Raw genomic sequence first — 24,574 nt, 5'->3', positions numbered from 1 at the left:
AGATGAGGCTTCCTGACTTCCGGTCCTGCATTATGGTGCCACCTAGCGGCCTTACCTTATTATGGTCACTCCTAAATTTCAGCCTATCAAGACTTTTGGGAACTCATTTTTTCATCCAGTGCATTGACTTTCCCAACCAGTTTTGTGTCCTTTGCATGAGGGATGAGTATACAATTAATGCTTATGTTCAAGTCATAAGTATTTGTGTCTATGGGTCATCTTCCATTTTTTGGTCTAAACCTGTAATTTGATCAGTGTCGGGAATTTCAGGTGTGAAAACTTGCAACTTTTCTGTAGTCTATAGCATTACAGGGAAATGATTTGCCCAGGGTCATCCAGAGCTCAGTTCTTCCTGGCTTCAAAGGTGGACTTCCATCCACTATTGCTCCTTGAGGGCAGGAACTATGTCTTATATTTTATATCAGCTGTTAATACCTGGGAGACAGGGGGCAATCAAGTAATGGTAGCACCCCAGGACCAGCTAGGTGGTGCCAAGCCTGGAGTCAAGAGCACCTGAGTTCATATCTAGCTCAGATACTTGCTGGTTGTTAGTCTGGGCAAGCCACTTAGCCTTATATGTTGTCTGAGAAAACTTCACTTTTCTCATCTGTAAAATGATGCAGAGAAGAAAATGGCAAGCCACTCCAGTCCCTTTGCCATAAAAGCCCCAAATGGATCACAAAGAGTTGGACATAAATAAAATGGAAGCAACAGTGCCCAATGGTTGGAGCACTGGACATGGAGTCAGGAACACTTGAGTTCAAATTCCAATTTCAGAGACTACCTGGTTGTTTAACCTTGGTAAAATCACTTAATCTTTCTCAGCCTCAGTTTCCTCATCTGTAAAATGAGGATTTAAAAAATACCTACTTTCCATAGTTGTGGGAATAAAATTAGGTAATATTTGTAAGATGCTTTTCAAACCTTAAATTTAATTTTAATGTATTAAAATGTTAACCATTATAAAATATGTATTGATTTAAATTAAAAATCTCTTCTCTCCTGTCTCCCAGCAAATAAAGATAGAATCTCCCCCTACACTGTCCAAACTAATCTACATCTATAAGGCAATGATATAGGGCAGTGATGGGATCTTGGGACAAAGATATGATTTTTCAGACCCGATGCAAATTGACTTCCTATTTCTGGATACTTTATGATTCATTATTTAAAGGATGAATCTGGGACTCTTGTTTCTATCTACCTCTTAACCCAAAGCACTAAACGGTTTATGTAGGAATGGTCTGGTTGCATTGCCCTATATCTTTAACAGGACTCATGTGAGGGAGCCAGACTGAATACATGGCCCATCTCTAAGTCAAGTGATAGATCTCTCCATTTACTCCTCACTTCTGGGAGGCAGGATCCCATTGGTCCTTCTTTTTGTTTTTGTTTTTTGTTCTTTTTTAGGTTTTTGCAAGGCAAATGGGGTTAAGTGGCTTGCTCAAGGCCACACAGCTAGGTCATTATTAAATGTCTGAGCTCGGATTTGAACCCAGGTACTCCTGACTCCAAGGCCGGTACTTTATCCACTGCCACCTAGCCGACCCCCCCTTGGTCCTTCTTTCACTTCCTTTGCTCCCTCTTTAGGCTAATCCCTCTCCCGCTCTTCTCTGTGATCTTTGGGTTGGCTCATACCTGAGGCTCACATCTGCTTTATTAGGGAGCATAAAAAATAATGCCCAATTAGGCAGAATTTGTCTTCATTTCTATGCATCTCACTGTAGGAAGGACAAAGATAAGCTGATGGGGCTTCAGAAGGTCGTGGGATCTTTAGGATGATGGATACAGAGATGGAGGAGATCACCCAGGTCAACCACCGTCCTTAAGGGCAGACGACCAGAGCCTTGCATTCCTGTCAAGACTGCTTCAAGAAAATGGTGGTGGGGGGACACTCCAACTGGGGAAGAGATGACTGGGGGGGGGGGATGCTAACTGTTGATGAGAATCTGAGCGACTGTCACCCTCGGGAGGAATTCATCTTGTCATGCTTGTTCCTCGAGAGGGCAGAACCAAGAACGGTGCATTGGTGGAAGCTGCCAAAAAGGCCGATTTTGGTTCAATGAAAGGGAGAGCTGTCCACCTAGAATTCAGCAATTTTTGACGCGGCCTTCCTCTAGAGGGCAGTGTGGTTCAACAAAAGGACAGCCCCGTGGGCTGGACGATGAGGGTGGAATCCCATATTTTTGCGTGATATAATCATGCCCTGTCCTTATCTATACCTCCTTCCTCATCGGGCAGGCTGGACCACGATGGCCAGGAGCAGGGGTTCTTAGCCTTTGGAGCATCATGGGATCCTTCGTAAATCTGGTGAAACCTACGGATCCCTCCTCAGAATAACTTATTTTTATTATTTTTTAAAAGCGTAGAGATCTTTTCTTCTTTGTTCCTCTCTAGACCCAAATTCTCTCTCTTCCCCTCTCTTAGGGGGAAGGCAAAAAATCCCAAACCAAACAAATACACATATAGTCATGCATAACACATGTTGACATTAGCCATGTGGGAATAATGTTCTTAAATGCATAAAAATGAAGACCATGTAGAATTTCAGGGGCATCCAACTATATTGAAACACAATGATCAGAAAAAATTCTACATGTATATGTGTATGTATATAAACATACATATATGTAAGTAAGCATGTATGTATGTGTATATGGATATGTAGGTGTGTACATACACACATATGTAAAACCTGTAAGATCTGAATCAACTTCTGGGGATCAGTTTCCTCATTTGTCAAATGAGAGGATTGGAGTAGGTCCTTTTTTAGTGTTCTCATTTTAATTCATCTGCCTTTCTCCCATTGGTTGCTTGGTTGTCCCCATTTCTGATCAATTAAAAAAAAAAGTGTTTTGGATATTTTGCCTCGTTTTGCAGGAAACTAAGTAACCCAGTGGACTGGAGTGCTTGGCTTGGAGTCAAGAAGACCTGAGTTCAAATCCTGCCTAGATGTTTACTAGCTGAGTGAGATTAGGTAAGCCACTCTGCCCATCCATAAAACGGGGTTCATAGCCTCTTCCCCTCAGGGAAGGACCAAGTGACAGCTCACATGGCGAAGGCCGAGCAAACTGAAAGTACCACATGTAGCTATTATTAGTATTACTGGTATTGTTATTATTTTGACCATCACAGAATCATGGAATTTCCAAGTTGGAAGAGAATACAGGGTCCAGTTAGTTCGGTCCATGACTGAGTCGGAGGCACCTCTAGGTAGAGGAGGCACCACTGTGTGTAGAGCACTGGCTCTGGAGACAGGAAGACCTGAGTTCAAATCCAAACTACTTACATTCTAGCTGTGTGACCCTGGGCGAGTCACTTCACCCTGTTAGCTTCAGTCTCCTCATTTATAAAATGGAAAGAAATGGCAAACTACTCCAGTATCTCTGACAAGAAAACCTCGGATGGGGTCACGAAGAGATGGACTGAACCACCGCAAAGACTGAGCTACAACAACTCCCACAAATGGGCATCCAACCTCTGCTTGAAGACCCCCCTCTTTCTCTCTCCTAGGGAAGGGGGACGCACTGCCTCAGCCCTCTCCATATTAACATCCGCTTAGATTTGCCACTGAGCTCCTGGTGATAATTTAGCTTAAATTCCTGCTCCCCTAGTCCCATCTCTTCTTCCTCTATTCATGACCCATTTCCAGAGATCACCGTCTGCGGTTTCTGAAATGAGAGGGAGTAGAAAGGAACAGGCTCAGGATTCAGAGGATCCGGGTTCAAATCCTACCCCAATCTTCTTTACTGCCTATGTGGTCTTAGTCAAGTTACTGGCCTCAGTTTCCCCATCTGTAAAACGAGAGGGTTGGACTAGATGTTCTCTGAGGTCTCTTTTGGTTCCAGAGCTCTGGCATTCTCAGGTAGCAGGTCTGAGGCTGTGTGCCAGGACCCCAAGCTCCCTCCTGCCTGACTCTCACCAGCCCTTGGGACTTACCCTGGGTGGGGTTGGACTGCTGGCTGATGCCCTGGCCCAGCTGATCTGTGAGCCAGAGTTGCATCCGGATAAATGGCTCTCGCCCCTTCTGCGTCAGCTTGCTCCATGGCTTGGGCCGGGACAGCATGTCACTCACGCTGCCTTGGGACAAGCCCAGCACCTGGGGGGAGGAGGAGGAGGGACAGTCAGCTGGATCACGGTGGTCAAGCTCTCCCACCTCCCTTTCTTGGCCCAGCCAGGGCTGCTCTCAGGTCCACTGGAGGGGACTTCAGGGCTTTCCCTGGAGCTGCCCCCAGATTGGCCTGGAGACCTGGTTCTTCTTGGTTTCCACCGGACCAAAGAACCCCGAGGACATTGAGAGTCTACATTTCTCCACCCTCTTCAAGAATGCAAGCTTCTAGAGGACAGACTTTCATTTTTGTAGCTCCAGTGTTGGACGCAAAGTAGATGCTTTGTACATGGGTTTGGAAGGAATGAATAAGCATGGTCTCCCTCCAGTAGAATGTACAATTCTTGAGGGTAGGGACTGTCTCACTCGTCCCTTTGTTCCCCGTGCTTAGAAGAGTGCCTGGCTCAGAGTCAGAAATTCAATAAACATTGAGTTTGGTCAGCTCTCCAGTGTCTGGGGCTCTGGACAAAGGAGAGCCACACCTCCATCCCCCAGAAATTCTTGGCACTCCCTCAAAGCTCTATCTGGAACCAAATCTTTCCTGCCAGGATCTTTTGGACTTTTCTGTTGACCAACTAATGGCCCATTGTGAATCTAGGCAGAATCTGAAGGCGTTGACAGCCCCAACCCTTTAAAGGGGATTCCTTTCCTATGGGGCACCCCAGGCCTTTCCCAGGATCTCCTTCATTAGTCCCATGCTCTTCCTGGACAGTGACACATGGGAGAACATGGCATGGGCCCTCCTTTATGGACTATCTTCTCTAATAGAGAGAGTTAAACTCTTGGAGGGAGACCAGTCAATCTTCTATTTCTTGCATATTCCATCTCATCCCCCTGCCCACCATGGAGCCCAGTATGGTAGCTCTTACCTTCTCTCCAAAGATCCTTTGGCAGATACCATTCTTGGCCAGCTTCTCCTTGACCTGTCGGGTCAGCTCCAAAGTGTCCACCTCCCGATACATGTACATCTCGTACTGCTCTGGGGTCAGGGGGGGCACCGTGGGCTTCAGGGTCCGGGGCACATAAGCCGGGTAATATGCCAACCGTCCATTGCTGGGCGGCTCCAAGCCGGCCCCCTCCAGCTTCATCTCCCCAACCTTGGGCAGCTCTTCCTCCCCATTGGCGGCAGCTGGGGCCTCCTCCTCATTCACCAGGGTCTCCCCAGGCTCTCCCCGGGGCCAGGGTCTTCCGTTGACTTGGCTAGAGTAGCTGGAGGAAGAGGAAGAGAGGGATGGCGAGACAGACGTGTAGGGCCGGCTGAGGACGTTGCGTTCTGAGGCCCAGTGCTGGTCAAAGTAGGAGCCAGCATCACCAATCTCAGACTTGACCTTGCGGATGATGCTTTGGACAAAGGCGGCTGGAGACAGGACAGTGAGGGGGGTCTGCGTGGCACTGCTGCTGGTTACACCCAGCCCTGCTGGCCCATCTTCTTGTTTGATGTAGGCCTGGACGATATTCTGGCTTACGGCGGCTAGTGTTGGGCGCTCGGTGGGTGAGGGGGGCACTGAGCGCCCTCCTCCGCGGCTAGATGACTCCATCTCCAGCAGGGCCTGTTGCTGGGCCTGCATCTCCCTCCGTGCTTGCTCCAAGATGCTCTTAATGGCATCTTCTGAGGTGCTGGTGTTTGTTCCATTGGGGACGCTGAGAGGGATGGAAGGGTTCTTGGCCTCACCTGTGGAGGGTGTGAGAGAAGGGGAAGACAGAGGCAGGAGGTTTGGATGGAGGGCTGACCCTCTCAGTCACTTTGGTTCAGCCCTGGAGGCCAATACAGTAATTTCTTCATTATTCACCTAATGGGCCCACTTTTAATTTCCCCCCAAAGGGGGGGGGAGGGACCTTTGGGATCTAGCCTCGGTGTTAGCGATGACCAGCTACTGCCTTCTGTTTTTTAGGTTCTCCATCTTTAAAATGAGGGGGGTCAGACCAGATGGATTTTGACTCCAAACCTGGGGCTCTTTGTTCTACAAGGAATCCTGACTGTACCCCATTGCTAGCATTTACCTTCTGGAATGTTTCTGAGTGAATTTTGAGTCTCCTTCTACCCCATCACATCTAGCCTGGTGTCTCGCACATAGGGTCTGACCAGGGTAGAGTAGAAGGTCCATGTGGACAGGCTCTGTTCCATACTTGTCATGGTAACCCTAGCACCAAGCATAGGGCTTGGCTATGTTTTCACTGACATAGGCTGGGGTGTCACACTCAAAGAAAAACAGATCCCGTGTAGGCACTTTAGAAAACCAAAAATCAACATTATCTATGTTGTGTTGTATTTTTTAAAAACCATTTTGTAATTGCTGACCTCCCTGACTTTTTCTAAATCCAACTAATTCCTTCTATTTATTATTCCCTATTTATTCTGTCTATAGCTTGCTGAGTATGTTTGAATTTTCATGTTGTCTCCTTCATTACATTATAAGCTCAAGGAGAGCAGGGACTGTCTTTTGCCTCTTTTTGTATTCCCCATCACTTAGCGTAATGGCTAGTATGTAATAGGTCTTTAAATAAATGTTTACTGGCAAACTGAATTACATTTTAATCTAGTTTGAGTTATTTTAGCCCAGAGTTTGACTCTTTTGTATGGAGAACTCTGAGGAAATTACTTTTGCCAATGCATATTTAGTCTCTGAAACACAGATAAGGCAAGTTACTTGCCTGGGGTCCAACAGCTAGTTTGTGGGGGGGAGGCAGGATGTGAACCCAGAACTTCCTAATATGGAAGCCAGCTCTCTAGTCCCTCAACAATGTAAATATTTACTTGGCTGACTGATAGTTTTCATTCTGGATGTTTGCTAACTGACTAGTTGAAGAAGGGTTCAATGCCAAGAAGAAGGATGATATACAGACTAGAGAAAAGAGCCAAAGGAGAAGAGTTTAGATCCTGCCTTTGTTGGTCAACCGTGTGCCACACTTTTCTGGGCCTGACAAATAGGAACTGGACTAGATGATCTCTTTCAGTTCGTATCCCCTCCATGAAAGCCTGGGGGTCTCCATCAAACAACCTGGCATCCCAGCCAAAGACTAAAGTCTATCTTTTCCCCGAAGTCCAGACTCTGGGATCCAAGATGGCAGAAGAGTGGGCCCCGGGCAAAGATTTTGGAAGCACTGGGTGTTGACAGTGCAGCTGGCATCCACCAGGGGGCAGCAGACACCGCCAAACCAAATGGACCCACCTTTTGGGATCAGATCTAGTCTAATCCTTTCAAAAGACAGGCTAGTAAAGAGAGGCCGCAGGATTTGAATTCAGGTCTTCTTACTCTTCAAGGGTTCCAGAATTATTTCTGAGTCTTCAACTAGCCCTTCAAGGGGGCTTTTGGGGAAGGTTCCCTGACCCTAACTTGCCCCCCCCCCCCAATCCCTCGATGCCCAAAATATTTCCCCAAAGGGATCATTATCTTTTTAGTCTTTTAGGTTTAGAATCTTAGAGTGACCTTTCCTTTTGGTCGACCTCTGCCGCATCCCTGTCCCATCGTTGCCATGTTCCCCTGTGCTATCTCCACAGTACCTTGACCTTTGTTCCCACCCCATTCTGGACAGGCTCTTACAAACTGGACTCATTCGCCTCTGGTCCCTCCCCCATTCTTCACCCTTCAGTGATTTTCTGCAGAAGCTGGTCACTCCTCTAGTCAAAGACCCCCGGTGACTCCCTATTGTCTCTCCAGTATTATGATGGGATATCATTGGCAGCAGACTGTAAGCTCCTTGAAGGCAGGAACTGTTCTGTGACCTTTTTGTCTTTGGATTCCTAACATCAAACACAGGTTGTAAGGACAAGTTTCTCACTGTCCATCACTATCCATCCATATCGCCCCCATACCCTCCACTTTCTATCTCTTTTTGTTTCTCCCACTCTTTTTCTTCCTCTCTCTGTGTCTTTCCCATTCCAGCGTGGACAGGTTCTTTCCTTTGGCCCAGGCTCCCACAAAGAGAGATTCTCAGAAGTTGGCCTCCAAGATCTGCCCATTTCCTCTCTGCATTGTATGGGGACTCTCAGAGAAAGGGGGACTAGGGTAGTAGGGGAAGGTGCAGGGAGAGGGGAACTGCTTGTACTCACCTCCCTTCTGGGACTCAATTTCCTTCTTCGCTTGCTCCAAGATGTTTTTGATGGCATCATCTGAGCCTGTCTCAGGTGTCCGAATCCTTGGGGTGATGCTGCCTGGTCAGAGGTGAGAAGAGGCCAGTCACTGGGGGTTCACTGGGGGCCCCACCTGCCCTGCTGCTGTCCAAGAGTCACTGCTCCTTAGACCAGCTCCTGGTTAGGCTTAATTTGGCAATGGGGTCTTAGAAACTCATGGGATAGCCTGGGATGTGGAAGCTAAACACAGACTAATTAAACAAACATAGTTATTGAGGACCTACTAAATGCTGTGGCACTGCCCTCACCATGGTGCAGGCCCTCATCTCCTGGACCTCTCCTTTGTTTTGTTTTTGTTTTTTTTTTGGCAAAGCAATGGGGTCAAGTGACTTGCCCAAGGTCACACAGCCAGGCAATTATTAAGTGTCTGAGGTTAGATTTGATCTCAGGTCCTCCTGACTCCAGGGTCAGTGCTTTATCTACTGTGCCACCTAGCTGCTCCTTCCTGGGGCACTTTTAACAAACTGCCAGTGGGTCTCCCTGCCTCGAGTTTCTCCTCACTACAATCCAACTTCCACTCAGCTGCAAAAGTGATCTCCCTAAAGTTCAGTTCTAATCTCACCATTTTCCTACACAATAACCCTTAATGTTTCCTTTTTTACCTCCAGGATCAAATATAAAAATTCACTGTCTGACTTTTAATAACCTTCAGAACCTGGTCTATTTTATTTCTAGTTTCCTTATTTTATTATTATTTCTAGTTTCCTTATGTTTTATCTCCCATTTTCACAAACTCTCTGATGTCCAGTGACACTGGCTTCCTGGCTGTTCCTCACACAAGACACTGAGCATTTTGTGGCTGTCCTTCAGGCCTAGAGCACTCTTGTGTATCTCTGCTTCTGGGACTTCCTTCCAGACCTCACCTTCTGCAGGCAACCTTTCCTAGTCCCCCAAGATGTCTTCCATCTTCTCTGGATATCCATCTTACTTCCTGGCCACAAGCTCCAAACCATGCCACCGTCTGCATGGCCCAGCCAGTTCCACTTTGTGGGTTGTCTTCTCCCATTGGAGTGTAAGCTCCTTGAGGGCAAGGATTGTCTTGCTTCCTAGAATCTAGTAAAAACGTAGATGCTCGATCTATCTATCTATCTATCTATCTATCTATCTATCTATCTATCTATCTATCATCTATCTATATCTCTATATAAATCTATCTCAGTCTATTTAGCTATCCATCTCTATCTCCATCTACTTACTTCTCCATACATCTCTATATCTATGTCTCCCTCTCTTTCTCTTTATCCATCCATCCATCCATCCATCCATCCATCCATCCATCCATCCACCCATCCATCTGTTGGTCTATCTATCTATCTATCTATCTATCTATCTATCTATCTATCTATCTATCCATATATCTATTTAGTTCAGTCATTTCAGACATGTTCAACTCTTCGTGGCCCCTTTTGGAGTTTTCATGACAAAGATACTGGAGTGGTTTGCCATTTCCTCTTCTAGCTCATATTACAGATGAGGAAACTGAGCCAATCAGGGTGAAGTGACTTGTCCAGGGCCACACAGCTAGTAAGCTAGTGTCTTAGGCCAGATTTGAACTCAGGAAGATGATTCCAGACCCAGCATTCTATTTAGTAAGGTATCACCTCCCTGTCATTCTTCTATCAGCCATCTACCTGTCCATCCCTATCTTCTATCTTCTATCTACTTTCTACCTCCTGCCCTTTTCTTCTCCATTTTCAACATTCTTTGTATCTTCAATCATTCCCATATTTGCTGTCTAGATGCCAACTCTCTGGATGCCCATTAGCTTATCCACATCCTTCCTAAAATATGATGTCCAGAACTGACCCAATGAAGACTCTCTAGGACAAAGGCTGGATGTAGAGAAGTGTCTTCCAGGCTGAGCAAGCAAGGAGAAGTTGGAATCCATGCTGGTGAGACCATAGGTACATCAGAGCACCAAAGGAAACAGCATGGTGAATTGCATACAATTTTGCTTAATCCATATTTCTTGATTTGATTTCTACCTTATGGAGCAAGGTGCTAAATTTTAGATAAATTCTCCCATTAGAATCTAAACTCATCTCGAGTAGGAAATGTTTTGTTTCTGTCTTTGCATCCCTAATATGTAGTGTGGGGCCTGGTGCTTAAGAAATGCTTATTGAACTGACCTGAATGGAAGGATTTGCTCAGATGTCACTATCTACATAAGGGTTTTTTTTTTTTATTACTTAATTCCTTTTGTTTTTTAGTATTTTAACTCAACACCTTTCCCGCACCTTGAAATGTTTGTGGTAATTACTTATATTGCCGTACCACTCCTCTTCCCCTTGAGGGTTTTTATTTTTGTCTTTTTATCGTTTCATTTTATTTGTGTATATTTTGTCTTAACTCTGTTCATGTTGCTTCCTCCCAATAGAAGCTACACTCCTTAAGATCTGGGATTATTTCTATTTTGTTGTGCTTGTATCTCCAGGGTTGGGCACAGAGTAGGTGTTTAAGAAATGTTAGTCGGATTGAATTGACTTGATTTGACTTGAGAATGATCTGAGTTGTCTGTGACCGGGATGCAGCCCATTGGAAGATGGCGGATGGGTGGTTCACTCACCTCGCTGGCGCACCTGAATGGTCCTCAATGCCAGCACGTTCTGCTCATCAGACAGGAATTGCTTCATCTTGATGAAGGGCTCCTTGCCCTTCACTGTGAGTTTCCTCCAGGGCTTGGGCCGGGCCAGGATCTCACTGACAGAGCCCTGGGACAGCCCGAGCACATAGTGGCCAAACACTCGCTGCCCGATATTATGTTTCAGTAGTTGTTCCTTCACCTGGAAGGCAATCTCGGCCGTGTCCAACTGCTCCTCATCTGCTGTGCTGCCTTCCACTTGGTCCCCAGGAGGCCCAGGGGTTGTGGCATCAGTGCTGGCAGGTGGGTTGGGGGGAGCCGGAGGCGGTGGGGGCTTGGCATTGTAGAAGGCTGGTGGGAACACCAGTAGGCCCCCACCCTCACCCTTGAATGCTGGGGGCATCATTGGCTTAGGGAGTAGTGCCTCCCCTGGGAGCCTCTCTCCAGGTCCCAGACTGGGGAATGGGGACAGGGAGAAAGTCCTTTGACCTTCCTGCAAGGCAGGGCCCAGCAGGGACTGGACAGGGCTGGGGGAGATGGGGTCTTCTGGCCCTGAAGGATGAGGGATCTGTTGTGGGGAGGGGTAGGACTGGTCGGTTCCCAGAGAGTCTTTGACAGAATCATCTTCGGAATGATCTTCCTCTAGAGAATAACGAGAGAAGAGAGCTATAGGGGCCAAGGTCAGTGGGTACCTCCCCAAAGAAACTGTCTCTTTCATCCCTAGAACCTTCACGATTTTTGAAGAGGTTTTTATCTCCATCATCTCATTTGATTTTGTAATGAATCCCTGAAGTAGGCAGGGCAGAGATTATCCTTTACATTTCAGATTTAGAAACTGAGGCATAAAGAAATCAAGAAACACATTGCCTACAGCTGAACCCTGAGTTGGGAGTGGGTGGCTACCCCGAGGTTACTCTAAGAGATGACTATTACAGGATGAAGACCAAACAAGGAATGGCTCTTTCGGTGAGTGCTCCCCACCCTAACTTCATCTCACATCTACTGTCCTTTCAGTGGACCTTAGTTTCCCTATTTGGAAAATGGGGGAGGTGGGCAGAAATAAATATGTTCAGAGAGAGAAGTGTTTGATCAGGGGTGAGATGAGTCTGGGAACTTAGGGTGAGCTCTTAAGAGGCCATGGGGTTTAGTTCAGGGGTCTGAGGTCAAATTCTAACTGTACCTCTATTTGTATGACCTTGGAGAACTCCTTTCTATGCATCTCTTTCCTACTCTGCAAAATGATGACCTCAGAAGTCTGTCCCAGATCTAAACTGATCCTATATATCTGGGCCCCAGTTTTCCCATCTGTAAAATAAAGGTTTGGATGAGATGATCTCTAAATCTCCTTCCAGATCTAGAGGGATAATCCCCAAGTTTCAGAGTTTCAGTTTTGTGGCTATAGGAGATGAGGGAGTGACATGGTCGGCCTTTTGAAGCCTCATGGAGTGAACTCCTCCCAGACTCATTCCTCCTCCTCAATGGGAGAGAAAAGTACATAGTGGCAATCAGGCTCCTTGGACTGGTCCTCCTCCCCATGACCCCCACATTCTGCAGCTCCCATCATTCCTACCAGTGCTGGCCAGAAGGCTCGGCTTTTCCAGTAGAAATTTTTGAGCAGGAAAGAATCCATCCTTTCCTATCATCAAAGCATCCTCAGGCTTGGTCATACTCTGGAGACACAATACCCCAGATGGGGGTGGGAAGAGGGATAAGTTAGGCTAAATTCAGACCTGGAAAATTTTCTCCCTTCCTAGGCACAGATAGAGATGCTTACCTGGGAGAGACTGCAGGTGCTGGAGGCCAGTTTCATAGCTTTCAGGATGCTGCCAGAGAAAGGGGAAATCACTTGGTGTTGGTGCCCCCGGGAGTCCTGACTCAAGTATGGGGAAAGGACCACTAATTGGGCCAACTATCTTTCCCACAGGATAAACGTTTTAACTAAAGGACATAGTATGCTTCCCAAATCCCAACTCCATGGTCATTCTTAGATGTAGGGGAAGTAGGTCCATCAAAAGATCCACATGTTCTCAAATGCCTTGGCATAGGAAGGGTAATAAGCTGATTAACTAAAGGACTTAATATTCAGGATCCCCTTGAATGAGAACAGGACCCAGTCTGATGTGGGAGGATGGACAGAAGAGATTCTGGCTGGGAGTTCCCTGATGCAAGGAGAAAGTTGAGGGAAGGGCATGCTATGTAGGACCAATGCCCTGGGCAGTCAGAGACTGGTGGGATGGACCATGGGCAGTGGGAAAGGGATCCCCCAAAAGAGAGGGAGGTGAGGGAGCTACCAACAAAGTTTGGTCCACTTTGCAGTTTTTTCCAGGGGTGCACTCTATTCTACTAATTCCTTCAAACAGAGAAAAGGAAGAGGGAACAAGAGAGACAAGAGGAGAAAGAAGAGAGAAATGAAGAATGTGGGGGGAGAGATATGTTAGAAGAGAAGAGAGCTAAAAGAAGAGAAGAGAAGAGGAAAGAAATAGAAGAGAGAGAAAAAGAGAGGAAAGGGAGGAGAAAGAAGAGGGGAGAAAGAAGGAAAAAGGGGAAAGAAAAAAGTGAAAGGGAAAGGGATTAGGAAAAGGAGAGAAGAAATGGCAGTAAAGAGAAAGGAGAAAGAAAATAGAGAAGAGAGGAGAAGAAAGGGAAGATAATAATGAAGACAGGAGCAAGGAAAGAGTAGAGAGAAGAATCAAGAGAGGGAAGAGAGAAAAAGAGGAGAGATGAAAGGAGAAAGAAGAGATGAAGGAAGAGACAACAGAGGAGGGAAAAAAAGGAGAGAAGAGAGGAAGCCATGCTCCTCCCCCTAGCTCGGGGTCCTTCTCTAGAGAATGGGGGATAGTCACCATACCTTAGCTCTGTTTTAATTTCCTCATAATCAGACTGAGCCTGGAGCTTTTCCTCCAACTTCTGAAACAATAAACCACAAAAGCAGAGTTAGTGGTGCTTGTGGCAGACAGATAAAGATCTCTACGTCCCAGGAAAAGTTTGTCCTACCCCAAGCTCTATCACTGAGTATTTCCATGGTTCTCTCAGAGTCTCTGGCTCTGATTCTGGGGTTTGGCTTCTGAGGGGGGACTTCAACTCAAGAACAAATTTCAGCCACTTTCTTGGCCACCCATGATCTTGGATCCTACACTTGAGAGGGAGGCTCTTTTGCTGCCCAGATAACTTAGGACTGACATGCCTACAGTCATTTAGCAAGTTTCAGAGGAAGTATTTGAACCCAAGTGTTCACAGCCATCGTTCTCACTGGACTCCACTGTGGTAGTTTTGGGAGACCAGGGCGCCTGGGACAATTCATCAACTTTCAACAAGTATTTATAAACTACCCACTGTGGCAGAGACCTTTGGGGAGGTGGCGGAAAGAAAGTTAGATGAGACAAAATCTCTGCCTTCATGAGGTCCATTCATACTGATAAGAATTCTGTAAAAGGTTGTACAATTTGGACTGGCCATATTAGACCCGTCGGGGTGTGTGTGGAGAAATGTCATTGATAAATTTCTGACTAGATTTGTGATTTCATTGGTGTGGGGCTCCCTGCCTTGTATTATTGTACTTAGAGAATGATCTTGGCCACTGTGACATCGGGTGACTTGCCTGGGGTAGCTAAGCCAGGAAATGTCAGAGGTGGGCCTGAGGCCTCCTTGACTACTAGGCCAACTCTCTCTCTCCCCTATCATGCCACTTCTCCCTAGATAATTTTTTTTTTTGCAAGGCAAATGGGGTTAAGTGGCTTGTCCAAGGCCGCAGAACTAGGTAATTATTAAGTGTCTGGGGTCTGATTAGAACCCAAGTACTCCTGACTCCAGGGCCTGCGCTTTATCCACTGTGCCACCTAGCCTGCCCTCTATTTGTTTTTTTCTTAGGTTTTTGCAAGTCAAACGGGGTTAAGTGGCTTGCCCAAGGCCACACAGCTAGGTAATTATTAAGTGTCTGAGACCGGATTTGAACCCAGGTACTCCTGACTCCAGGGCCTGAGCTTTATCCACTATGCCACCTAGCTGCCCCTTCCCTAGATAATTGTAATGAAGGTAATCACTCCCATTTAAAAACATCAATTCTTTTGACTGTTTCCCGTGGGCATTTCTTATGAAGGAAGTCATTGAGGGTTTCAACTATAGTATCAAGGTCAAAGCCAGTTTTGATATCTTCCTTATGATGAATATGGTCCCAAAGTGGATCTGGTTGCCTTATAAAGTGGGGGGGTGGGGTGGGTGGGCTTCTCACTGGTTATCAAGCAGAAGCTGGGGGACCACTTTTGGGGAGATGGCATAAGAGTGTATGGAGGAAGGGAGTTGGATAAGATGGCCATTCAAGTAGCTCCCAATTTTGTGACCTGAGATTCTCTTCCTATGTGCATGTCTGCCCTTGGCCTCCCAGACCCCTTTCCAGACACTTCTCACTGCACCTACTTCAATCGCCTCCGTCTTGGCAGTTAGCTGCCGCTCCAGATCAGCTATCTGATTGGCCGACGTCTCCTCCAGCTCCTGGAGTGAGTTCTGGAGCTGTTGGATGTCCTTCAGAAGCCTTAGGATTTCCCGGTCCTTGGAGGCCAGGGCAGCCTCCAGCCTGGGTCCAGAGCATAGGGCATAGTTGACCTTATCCTGAGAGCAGAGATGGATTTTACTCTTTGGGAGGGGAGCAGGACTCTTGAAGAGGGGGAGGGACAAGAGGAATCAGTTACCTGAATTCTAAACCAAGAAGCCTGCATGGAATCTGAAATGGTCCTAGACTATATATTTGAAATGGCTGTAGACTATAACTCTCTACATCAACATATAAAAGTTAATTCCCACCTTCAGACCTTTGCTCCGTTGACCCCTTATCTGAATGTTTTTCTCCTTTCTCTATAGTCTGATACTTCCAATCCTTAAGCTCACTTCAAATTTTTTTTCTGGACAATGATTTGTTTGTTATTACTACAGTTTTGTGATATGACTCCTTTTTACTTCATTGTGAATTATGAAAGTTATACTAAACTGTCAGAATTGGGAGGGCCCCTTTTTGTGGTAGCAAAGAATTGGAAATTGAGGGGATGCCCATCAATTGGGGAATAACTTAACAAGTTATGATATTTGAATATTACAGAGTACTATTGTTCTATATGAAATCATGAGTGATCGGACTTTAGAGAAGCATGGAAAGAATTATATGAAGTGATGCTGAGTGAAGGGAGCAGAACCAAGAGAACATTGTATACATTAACAACACTGTAAGATGATCAACTGTGATGGATGCAACTCCTCTCAGGAGTTCAGAGAGCTAGGACAGCCTGGGAAACCTGTTGTGGACAATGCCATTCACATCCAAAGAAAAAAACAATGGAATCTGAATGCATGCTCATTTTTTAAAAACTTTTTTTATGTTTTTCCTTCTTTTCTCCTGGTTTTTTCTTTCCCCTTAGTTCTTTTTTTTTTTAGGTTTTTTTGCAAGGCAAATGGGGTTAAGTGACTTGCCCAAGGCCACACAGCTAGGTAATTATTAAGTGTCTGAGACTGGATTTGAACCCAGGTACTCCTGACTCCAAGGCCGGTGCTTTATCCACTATGCCACCTAGCTGCCCCTCCCCTTAGTTCTAATTCCTCTTTTACAACATGACTAATCTCAGCTCTAGAGCTGGAAATATGTAAATATGTTAAGCACAAAAGTACATGTACAACTTTTACCAGACTCTTCTCTGTCATAGGGAGTAGGGAGGGAAGGAGGGTGATAGAAAAATGTGGAACTCATATATTTGCAAATGAAAAAAATTCAATAAATACTTCTTTAAAAATAAATAGAATGATAACTCAAAAAAATAACTGGGAGGGTCCTTAGACCAGAGAATGTCGGAGATGGGAGGACCCTTAGAATAGGGGACCTTGGAGCTGGGAGGGGTCTTGGAACAGGGGATGTCAGAGCTTTTTGCATTTTATATTTATTGTGGTGCCTTCTTCATGAGAATGTAAGTTTCTTGAGCACAGGAAACAAATTTTGGTCATTCATTGCATCTTTGGCAATTAGAACGTTGACTGATTTGGCTGCTCTTAGAGATTGTATAAGTTCAACACCTCCTTGCAGAGGAAGAACCTAGGCTCTGGTTAGTGGAGAGACAGGTCTTAATTTCTGTTTTCCAGTTCCCTACAGTTGTAAGCCAGTGTTCTGAGCACCCAAGTGCTGTGATTATATGTGGGGTCAGAAGTCTTGGGGTTGAATTCTGGTTAGATGACTGTGGTCAAGTCCCTTAATCTCCCCAAGTCTCAATTTCCTCATCTGTAAAACGTCAGAGTTGGACCAGATGATCTCTGAAGACCCAGGATATAAAATAGTCCGTGTCTCTGCTTCTTATGTGTCACTTGCCTACTGATGGTGCCATGCAACTCTAAAGACTGGGGTTTCATAATCTGAGTCTTACTCTATTCCTCTGTGAAGGGAGGGGATTGGATGAGATATGTATATTAAGGCTTATGAAATACCTTCCCTACATGATTTCACGTCACAGTTTCTCTCTGAAGCAAGGATCATTTTGTCACCCATTCATCAGATGAGGAAATTGAGACAGGAAAGTCTCCAGTAAGTGTCAAAGGGTCTGAAACCAGGTCTCTCTTGATTCTAAATCATGAGCCCATCAACCACTGTCTCTTCAAATGTTCCCTCCAGCTTGAACACTGCAAAATTCTCTGACTAGGATTATGGTAGGAAAATGGTCAATCAGAGAATCTGATTTCCTTTCTTTGACCATATTGCTGCCTTGTCTCTTGGGGCATTTTTGGGTCAGGGCTGCCATTACTAACCTGAAATTAGTAAGAAACCTCTTGGAGAATAATTGTAGCTTCCCACAAATTGCCATGGCTTCCAATCTCAGGGAGAAGTACCATTTCATCAAATCTCAGCTCTAGAGCTGGAAAGAATCTCAAAACTCATCTTGTTCAATTATTTCATTTTACAAAGAAGGAAACTGAGGTCCAGGGAAGTCTCTGGCTCAAATTCCAGAAATAATTCCATTTTATCATTAAATTCAATGGTTTCTGTTTTCTGAATTCTGAGAATCTATTATGGGGGAATGGGAAAGAAAGACAGGGAGGGGAGCAAGAAGGAAGGCATGGTCCTAGGCAAGGGCTACAATTGAACAAACACAACAGGTAACAAGGGAAAAAAAGGCTATTCTGCAGGGAAGATTAATGCCAGTTGAAACAGGAAACGGATGTCATTAATACATTAAATTAATTAGCACTGAGGTTCACTGTTTCTACTATGAAAAAACTTCACCCCCCCAAACCAGCCAAGTTCCTAGTGACTGATTAGCACAGTTGTTTGTTGGGTTCCAAGGGGGTTAATTAAGAGCCACTGGCAGATACCAGACTGAAGAGGACTCACCCTCTCCCATTCACTCTCCTCTTTCATTCATACATAGACAGTGGACAAATACAAAGGAACACAAGCTCATATGAAGCTGAGCAGACAAACAGATGTGGACATGTCCATACCTCTATACCCTCCCAGAGGAAAGCACCCAGGCATGGACTTAACAGAGAGGAAAGCACCCAGGCATGGACTTAACAGAGAGGAAAACACCCAGGCATGGACTTAACAGACTAGTTGAGGTGCCCTCATACATATCGATTTGTGCACTGGTTGGTTAATAAGGATTTATTAAGTATTTATGATATGCCAGATCTTGGGATTACATAGATAGAAGGGAAACTGTCCCTGCCCTCAAGGAGTTTACAATCTAGCCAGAGGAGACAATAAAGGATCATATTTTGGTGCCAAAAGGAACATTTTACAGATGAAGAAACTGAGGCCTAGGGAAGTGACTTGCCCAAGATCACAGTAAATGTCTTAAGAAGGATTTGAAGTCCAGTGTATCAATCCATCATACCAAATTCTCTATCATCTATCTCTCCATCCCATTATCTATCTTCATCTATTTATATCTATCTATCTATCTATCTATCTATCTATCTATCTATCTATCTATCATCCTTTCATCTATCTCCATCAATCTCCCTCCATTCATCCAAACATTCCTATCTCTTTCTCTCTGTCTCTTTATTTCTATCTCTTTGCCTGTCTTGCTATCTCTATGTCTTTCTCCATCAATCTGTAAATCCATATCTACCCTTCCCTATGTCTATCTCCATAAATCAATCTTCCTCCATCTATCTATCTATTTTCTTTCATTCTTTTCTCTATTTCTATCTCTGACTATTTGTCTTATTATCTCTATATCTATTTACATCAATCTAGAAATCTCTATCTATCTATCTATCTATCTATCTATCTATCTATCTACCTACCTACCTAGAATGGGGAAGGAAAATCTGGCAGAGAGGAGGAAATCAAGGCAGGCTTTGTGTAGAAGACAGTACTTGACCTGAGCCTAGAAGGCAACTAGGCATCCTGGGACATCAAGGTGAGGAGGGAGAGACATAAAGATCCATCCATGCTGTTACACTTAAGCAGGTAAACAGATGTACATGCTCCTCGAGGAGTGAGGCTGGGAAGACTCACCTTACAGACCCAAAGCTGCTGACCCACAATCCGCTCCCACACCCACAGACAGATGCTGGTGCAGGCTGAACAGATATGGATTCAGACACATAGACGACCACACATCATCATTCAAACACAAGCACCCACTTGGACCCACAGGTGCTGAAGCTGATGCATATGCAGCCCCAACAGAGGAAGCAATCAATCAATTAATCAACCTTTATTAGGATCTAATATGTTGCCTCCTGCCACTATACTGGATGTTAGGGAATGAAACAGCCTCTGCCCTGGAGAAGCTTATATTCTACCAGCTAAGACAATATATATTGTATATATACATACATATATATATATATATATATATATATATATATATATGAACATACAGATATTTAGAGAAAATATACAAACAGATTATACACAGTAAATTCTCTTTTAGTTTTTGCAAGCCAATGGGGTTAAGTGGTTTGCCCAAGGCCACACAGCTAGGTAATTATTAAGTGTCTGAGGATGAACTTGAACTCAGGCCCTTCTGACTTCAGGGCCGCTGCTCTATCCACTGCGCCACCTAGCCACCCTATACACAGTAATTTCAAGGCAGAAGAAGGCACAGGTAGGTTATAGGGATCAAGAAAGAGCTCAAGGGGAAGATGGTGGTTGAACTGAGCTTTGAAGGAAGCTAAGGATTATAGCCACGAACTAGACTGCACTTAAGACCCCCATATACACACATGCAAATATACAAGAAGACACAAGTAAAACGATACACAATTGTAAGACACACACGGATAAACCCATGTGCAATCAGGTCTACAGATTCATGGCTCTTTAACCACCCTCAAGACCCCAACTTCCATGGGCAGAAACTCCTCCCTGTCTTCAGGGCCCCACTTCTCCATCCTTACCCCGCTGGGTCCTTGGGGAGAGCAACATGCCAGGCGAATGGAGCTATTGACAGATGCCAGCTGTTCCCGCAGACTTTCCACTTCTCTCTGGGCTGCCTCAGCTCTCTGGAGGAAGGAAGAAGGCAGGAGAAGCAATGGTAGGGCAGGGAGGGGAGATGGGGAGAGATCAGCGGCTACAGCTGTGCAAAGTTACATAACAGGACCTTCACCTAGCTTCATTCTGAACCCAGATGTTGAACTGACGGGAACCGTGACCGTATCACTCCAGTTGTTAGGTTCCTCCCAGTTCTCCCTCTATTCCCTAGCTTTCTGGGGTGGATTTCAGAGTATTCTTCCCTCATCCCATGCTCTGACCTTTGTCCACTTGGAAGACTCAGGAAGGAGGCCACAATGCTGATGGCCTGGCATCTCTGAGCCCCCACTTTCCCCTAACAGTCTTCCTCTCCCTCCCTATGGTGGCATTAGCAACAGCAGTAATGATACTAGCCAACTTTATATAACTTTTCAATGTTTACAAAGTTTATCTCATTTGACCCACAGAACAATCCTATGAAAAGGTGCTATTATTATACCCCTCCCCCATTTTATAGATGGAAAAAAATGAGGCTCAGGAAGAAGAAATGACTTATGGTCATAGTTTACAAAACTCTGAGGGGGGATTAGAAAGCAAGGCCTCTTGAATCCAAATCCAGTACTCATGTATTTTAGATTGAGAGGTAGGAAAGATATCTCATTTTACATATCAGGAAACAGAGCAAGTATCAGAGGCAGCTGGTGGTTCAGTGGATAGTCAAGAAGACCTTAGTTCTGACACTTACTATCAGTGTGACTCTGGGAAGATCATTTAGCCCTCTTTGCCTCAGTTGCCCCATCTATAAGATGAACTGAAAGGCAATGGAAACCACTCTTATGTCTTTGCTGAGAAAACCCTAAATGGGGTTACAAAGAGTCAGTCATGACTTGAGAATAACTCAAAACATTTTGATTACAAGTCCCTAGTTCTATCCTCTCCACCATATTGCCTTTTGGTGGGAGCTGGTCATCTATGCTATCAACCCTACCTTCCTTACAGAACAAATTAAGAGACAAAAGGGAAGGAAATCGGTCTTTTTTGTCCACTCTTGGTCTTCTTACCTGATTGGCCTTTTCCAGGTTGGTCATGATCATTCCTACTTCATCTGCCCTGAGACAAAAAAGAGAAGCCATGAAAGAGGGTTTCCAGGGTGAAAGTGAGGGACCTAGTTCCCACCCTCCCTGCATCTCCTGGAAGTTATTATCAAGGAAAGAGTTGAGGAACTAGATAGGATTAGACTCTTCCATCTCTCTCATCCACGTGGTCAGACAAAAGGTACCCCCTGGGGCCAGGCATCATTCTGCAGGGGAAGGAGGGTGTTCTGGCACTAAGCCTGGAGAGTAACTTGGTGCTTGGCCTATAAGGAAAGGGCTCTCACTTGAGCCTGGCTCCCTATCTGGAAAACTAGACTGTCTAGGTAACTTTCCTCCCTGGGTTGATAAAAGGAGCAAGCTAGAATGGTGAAGGCAGAGGAATTTGCTTCCTTCCTAATCCTAAAATAAACAAAAGAAAACCAAAACACACAACCCCGCCTTCCTTCCCACACCTCCAGTCCCAACCCACCATTTGTGAAGGGTTTACTGTGCAGAGTCCTCATATGGCAAGTAAATTCTTTGAAGGAAAGAATTTTTATTTTTGTCTTTGTTTCTGTGGTGCCAGTATAGTACCTGGGATATAGAAGGAGCCTTATACATGTTGGCTGAATAAATGATGACTTTATTTACCTATTTACAAGTTGTATGCCTTGTTTTCCCCCCAACCCCCCCAATAGAGGTTGAGTTTCTTGAATTGAGTTGAATCTCTCCCCTCATGAAGAATATAGTCCAATAAGAAGATAAGCCATTAACATAAATAATTACTTATGTGAGCTCACAACAACTTTCAAATGAATCTTAGAATGCACTATTGTGAAGATGTACAAGAAGAAAGTAAAGAAAGCAAAAAAAAAAAACCTGATATAACATTGGTGAGAAAAGACTATTTGTCAGCATGCTGAGGCTGAAGATAGGTGTCACCAAGATGCCATGGGGAGACACTGAGAGGAAGAATCATTAGGAATGAATAAGGGGGAAATTGCTAAGGGACAGAAGAGATAATAATTTTACAGATGGGGAGACCTAGGCCCAGAGAGTTTAAATGACTGCCCTGGAAGTGGAAGATGTACAATTTGAACTCAGGTCCTCTGACCTCAAATCTGGTAGTCTTTAACCCATTGTACTGTGCTGAGCAAGTAAGTCCTAACAACATAACAAAGGGGATAAGAATATAGATGGCCTAAGAGATGAATTGTAAAGGAAGAGAAGGACCCAAGAAGAGGCAGGAAGGAGGGAGGGAATTCCAGGTGTGAGGTACAGCCTGTGTAAAAGTAGGGAGATGAGAGATAGAGAGCTGAATTCAGGGACTAGAAAGCCAGTTTATTGACTCTAATGTGTGGGGGGGGACCCTTTTTTTTGGCTGCCTTGGCTCTAGGGTTTGGCACTTAAGTTGACTTCTTGGTTCTTGTGGCAAGATATAGGGCCATGGTGGATTTATACTTCAATAGCAACATTGGTGAACCTTGGGGAAGAAAAAGAGAAGGAGAAGAAAGAAGAGCAGGAGGATGAGGAAGAGGGAGAAGAAAAAAGGAAGAGAAAGAGGTAAAGGAGGAGGAGGAAGAAGAGGAGGAAAAAAAGATGAGGAGGGAGAGAAGGAGGAAGAGGAAGAGTTGGTGGCAGCCAGGTAGGCCCTAGTGGAAGGAGGAGGCTAGGGTTTCCCAACCCTTTTCTCCTTGACCTGACCTGACCACTTTACTTCTCACTCTCCCCCAGTTGAAGCTTCAAGCCCTGATCAAAGGCAAGATAATTTACAACTCCACGTTGTACGAATGGCATATCAAATTATCCAAGAACATCTGTTTTGGTATTATATGATTAAGTGTTCTTTCTGTGTTGCATAATGTGAATGAAAATTCTGTTGCCGTGTGTTTGTGAGACTGGCAAAACATTTGAACAGCTGTAAGTGTTTGGCAGCAGAGGATACTGGTGGGTGCCAAAGGGAGGCAGGAGATGTTCCTGCCTCGTAAAAATAGATGGCATCTTCCCAACAAAAATAAGAGCAGCAAATGTACATTTAATGAAGTGAAGGAGTCAGTTCAACCCCAGCTAACGCTTCGCAGTCAGCACACACCAAAGTGGGTGAGTGTACCATTCAGGCATCCATCCATCCATCCATCCATCCATTGGATAATCCGTGAGTCTGCAAGGTTCTGGGATGCTCCTGCATTATGCTCTTGAGGACACCTGCTCTGGCATCTTAGCACAAGAGCCTTGGAGTGACAAGACACGGTGAGTGTGGAATGAAGGGGGAAAAATGGGATCCTGGAGGAAAGAAGGGGCTTGGAATAGGGGTATTGGTTTTAGCAGTGAAGAAGACAGTTTGGAATGACTGTAGGTTGGGTATGTGGTGGTAGAGATGCTTTTTGTATATGGGTTAGACTACAAGATCACTGTGATCCCTTCAAACTCTCAAACTTTGACTTGGGGGGGTCATTGGTCCCCTCCCTCTCAAATTGCTTTGGTAAAACTACTGCATATATTATCTACCTCTGTCTATCTTTCCATCTATCCATCTTTCTATCTATCCATCCAACTCTCTATCTATATAATGCCCACATGATATCTATCTATAATATCTATATAACTATCTATATTATCTATAAGTTATATCTATCATATCTATATTTATCTCTCTATTATTATGTATTCATATAAAATAGAAATATCCCCATATCTATATATATCTATATATACCTATATACCTATATATCTATATCTATCTCTATATCTCTATATCTCTATATCTCTATCTCTATACCTATACCTATACCTATACCTATCTCTATCTCTATCTCTATCTCTATCATCTATATCTATATCTATATCTATATCTATATCTATATCTATATCTATATCTATATCTATATCTATATCTATATCTATATCTATATCTATATCTATATCTATATCCATATCCATATCCATATCCATATCCATATCCATCTATCTATCTATCTATCTATCTATAGCTATGTGATGGGCAGATAGAAGGTGCAGTGGATAAAGTGCTGGCCCTGGATTCAGAATGACCTGAGTTTAAATCCAGCCTCAGACACTTCCTAACTGTGTGACCCCAGGTAAGTCACTCTGCCTCAGTTTTCTCCCTTGTAAAATGAATGGAGAAGGAAATGGCAAATCACTCTAGTATCTCTGCCAAGAAAGCCCCAAATAAGATTATGAAGAGTTGAACATAACTGAAAAACTG

At 44.6% G+C, this 24,574-nt stretch overlaps 1 protein-coding gene across 2 annotated transcripts in view; it reads right to left on the bottom strand.

The window, feature by feature from the left end:
• CUX2 (cut like homeobox 2) overlaps nt 1-24,574 on the bottom strand; it is a 277,255-nt gene that overhangs the window by 20,012 nt on the left and 232,669 nt on the right. For both annotated transcript variants that reach the window (XM_074205699.1, XM_074205700.1), the window contains 10 exons: nt 21,337-21,385; nt 20,203-20,307; nt 15,235-15,426; nt 13,670-13,728; nt 12,596-12,644; nt 12,392-12,491; nt 10,807-11,463; nt 8,160-8,261; nt 4,978-5,780; nt 3,940-4,099 (listed from right to left, as the gene is read on the bottom strand). In XM_074205699.1, the coding sequence (XP_074061800.1) occupies nt 3,940-4,099; nt 4,978-5,780; nt 8,160-8,261; nt 10,807-11,463; nt 12,392-12,491; nt 12,596-12,644; nt 13,670-13,728; nt 15,235-15,426; nt 20,203-20,307; nt 21,337-21,385 (2,276 nt within the window). The remainder of the gene's footprint in view (nt 1-3,939; nt 4,100-4,977; nt 5,781-8,159; nt 8,262-10,806; nt 11,464-12,391; nt 12,492-12,595; nt 12,645-13,669; nt 13,729-15,234; nt 15,427-20,202; nt 20,308-21,336; nt 21,386-24,574) is intronic.

The sequence above is a fragment of the Macrotis lagotis genome, chromosome X, assembly GCF_037893015.1.
Source record: "Macrotis lagotis isolate mMagLag1 chromosome X, bilby.v1.9.chrom.fasta, whole genome shotgun sequence".
Classification (NCBI taxonomy): domain Eukaryota; kingdom Metazoa; phylum Chordata; class Mammalia; order Peramelemorphia; family Peramelidae; genus Macrotis; species Macrotis lagotis.
Note: the sequence above shows the minus strand (reverse complement) of the source record. Positions and strands in the feature narration are given on the sequence as shown.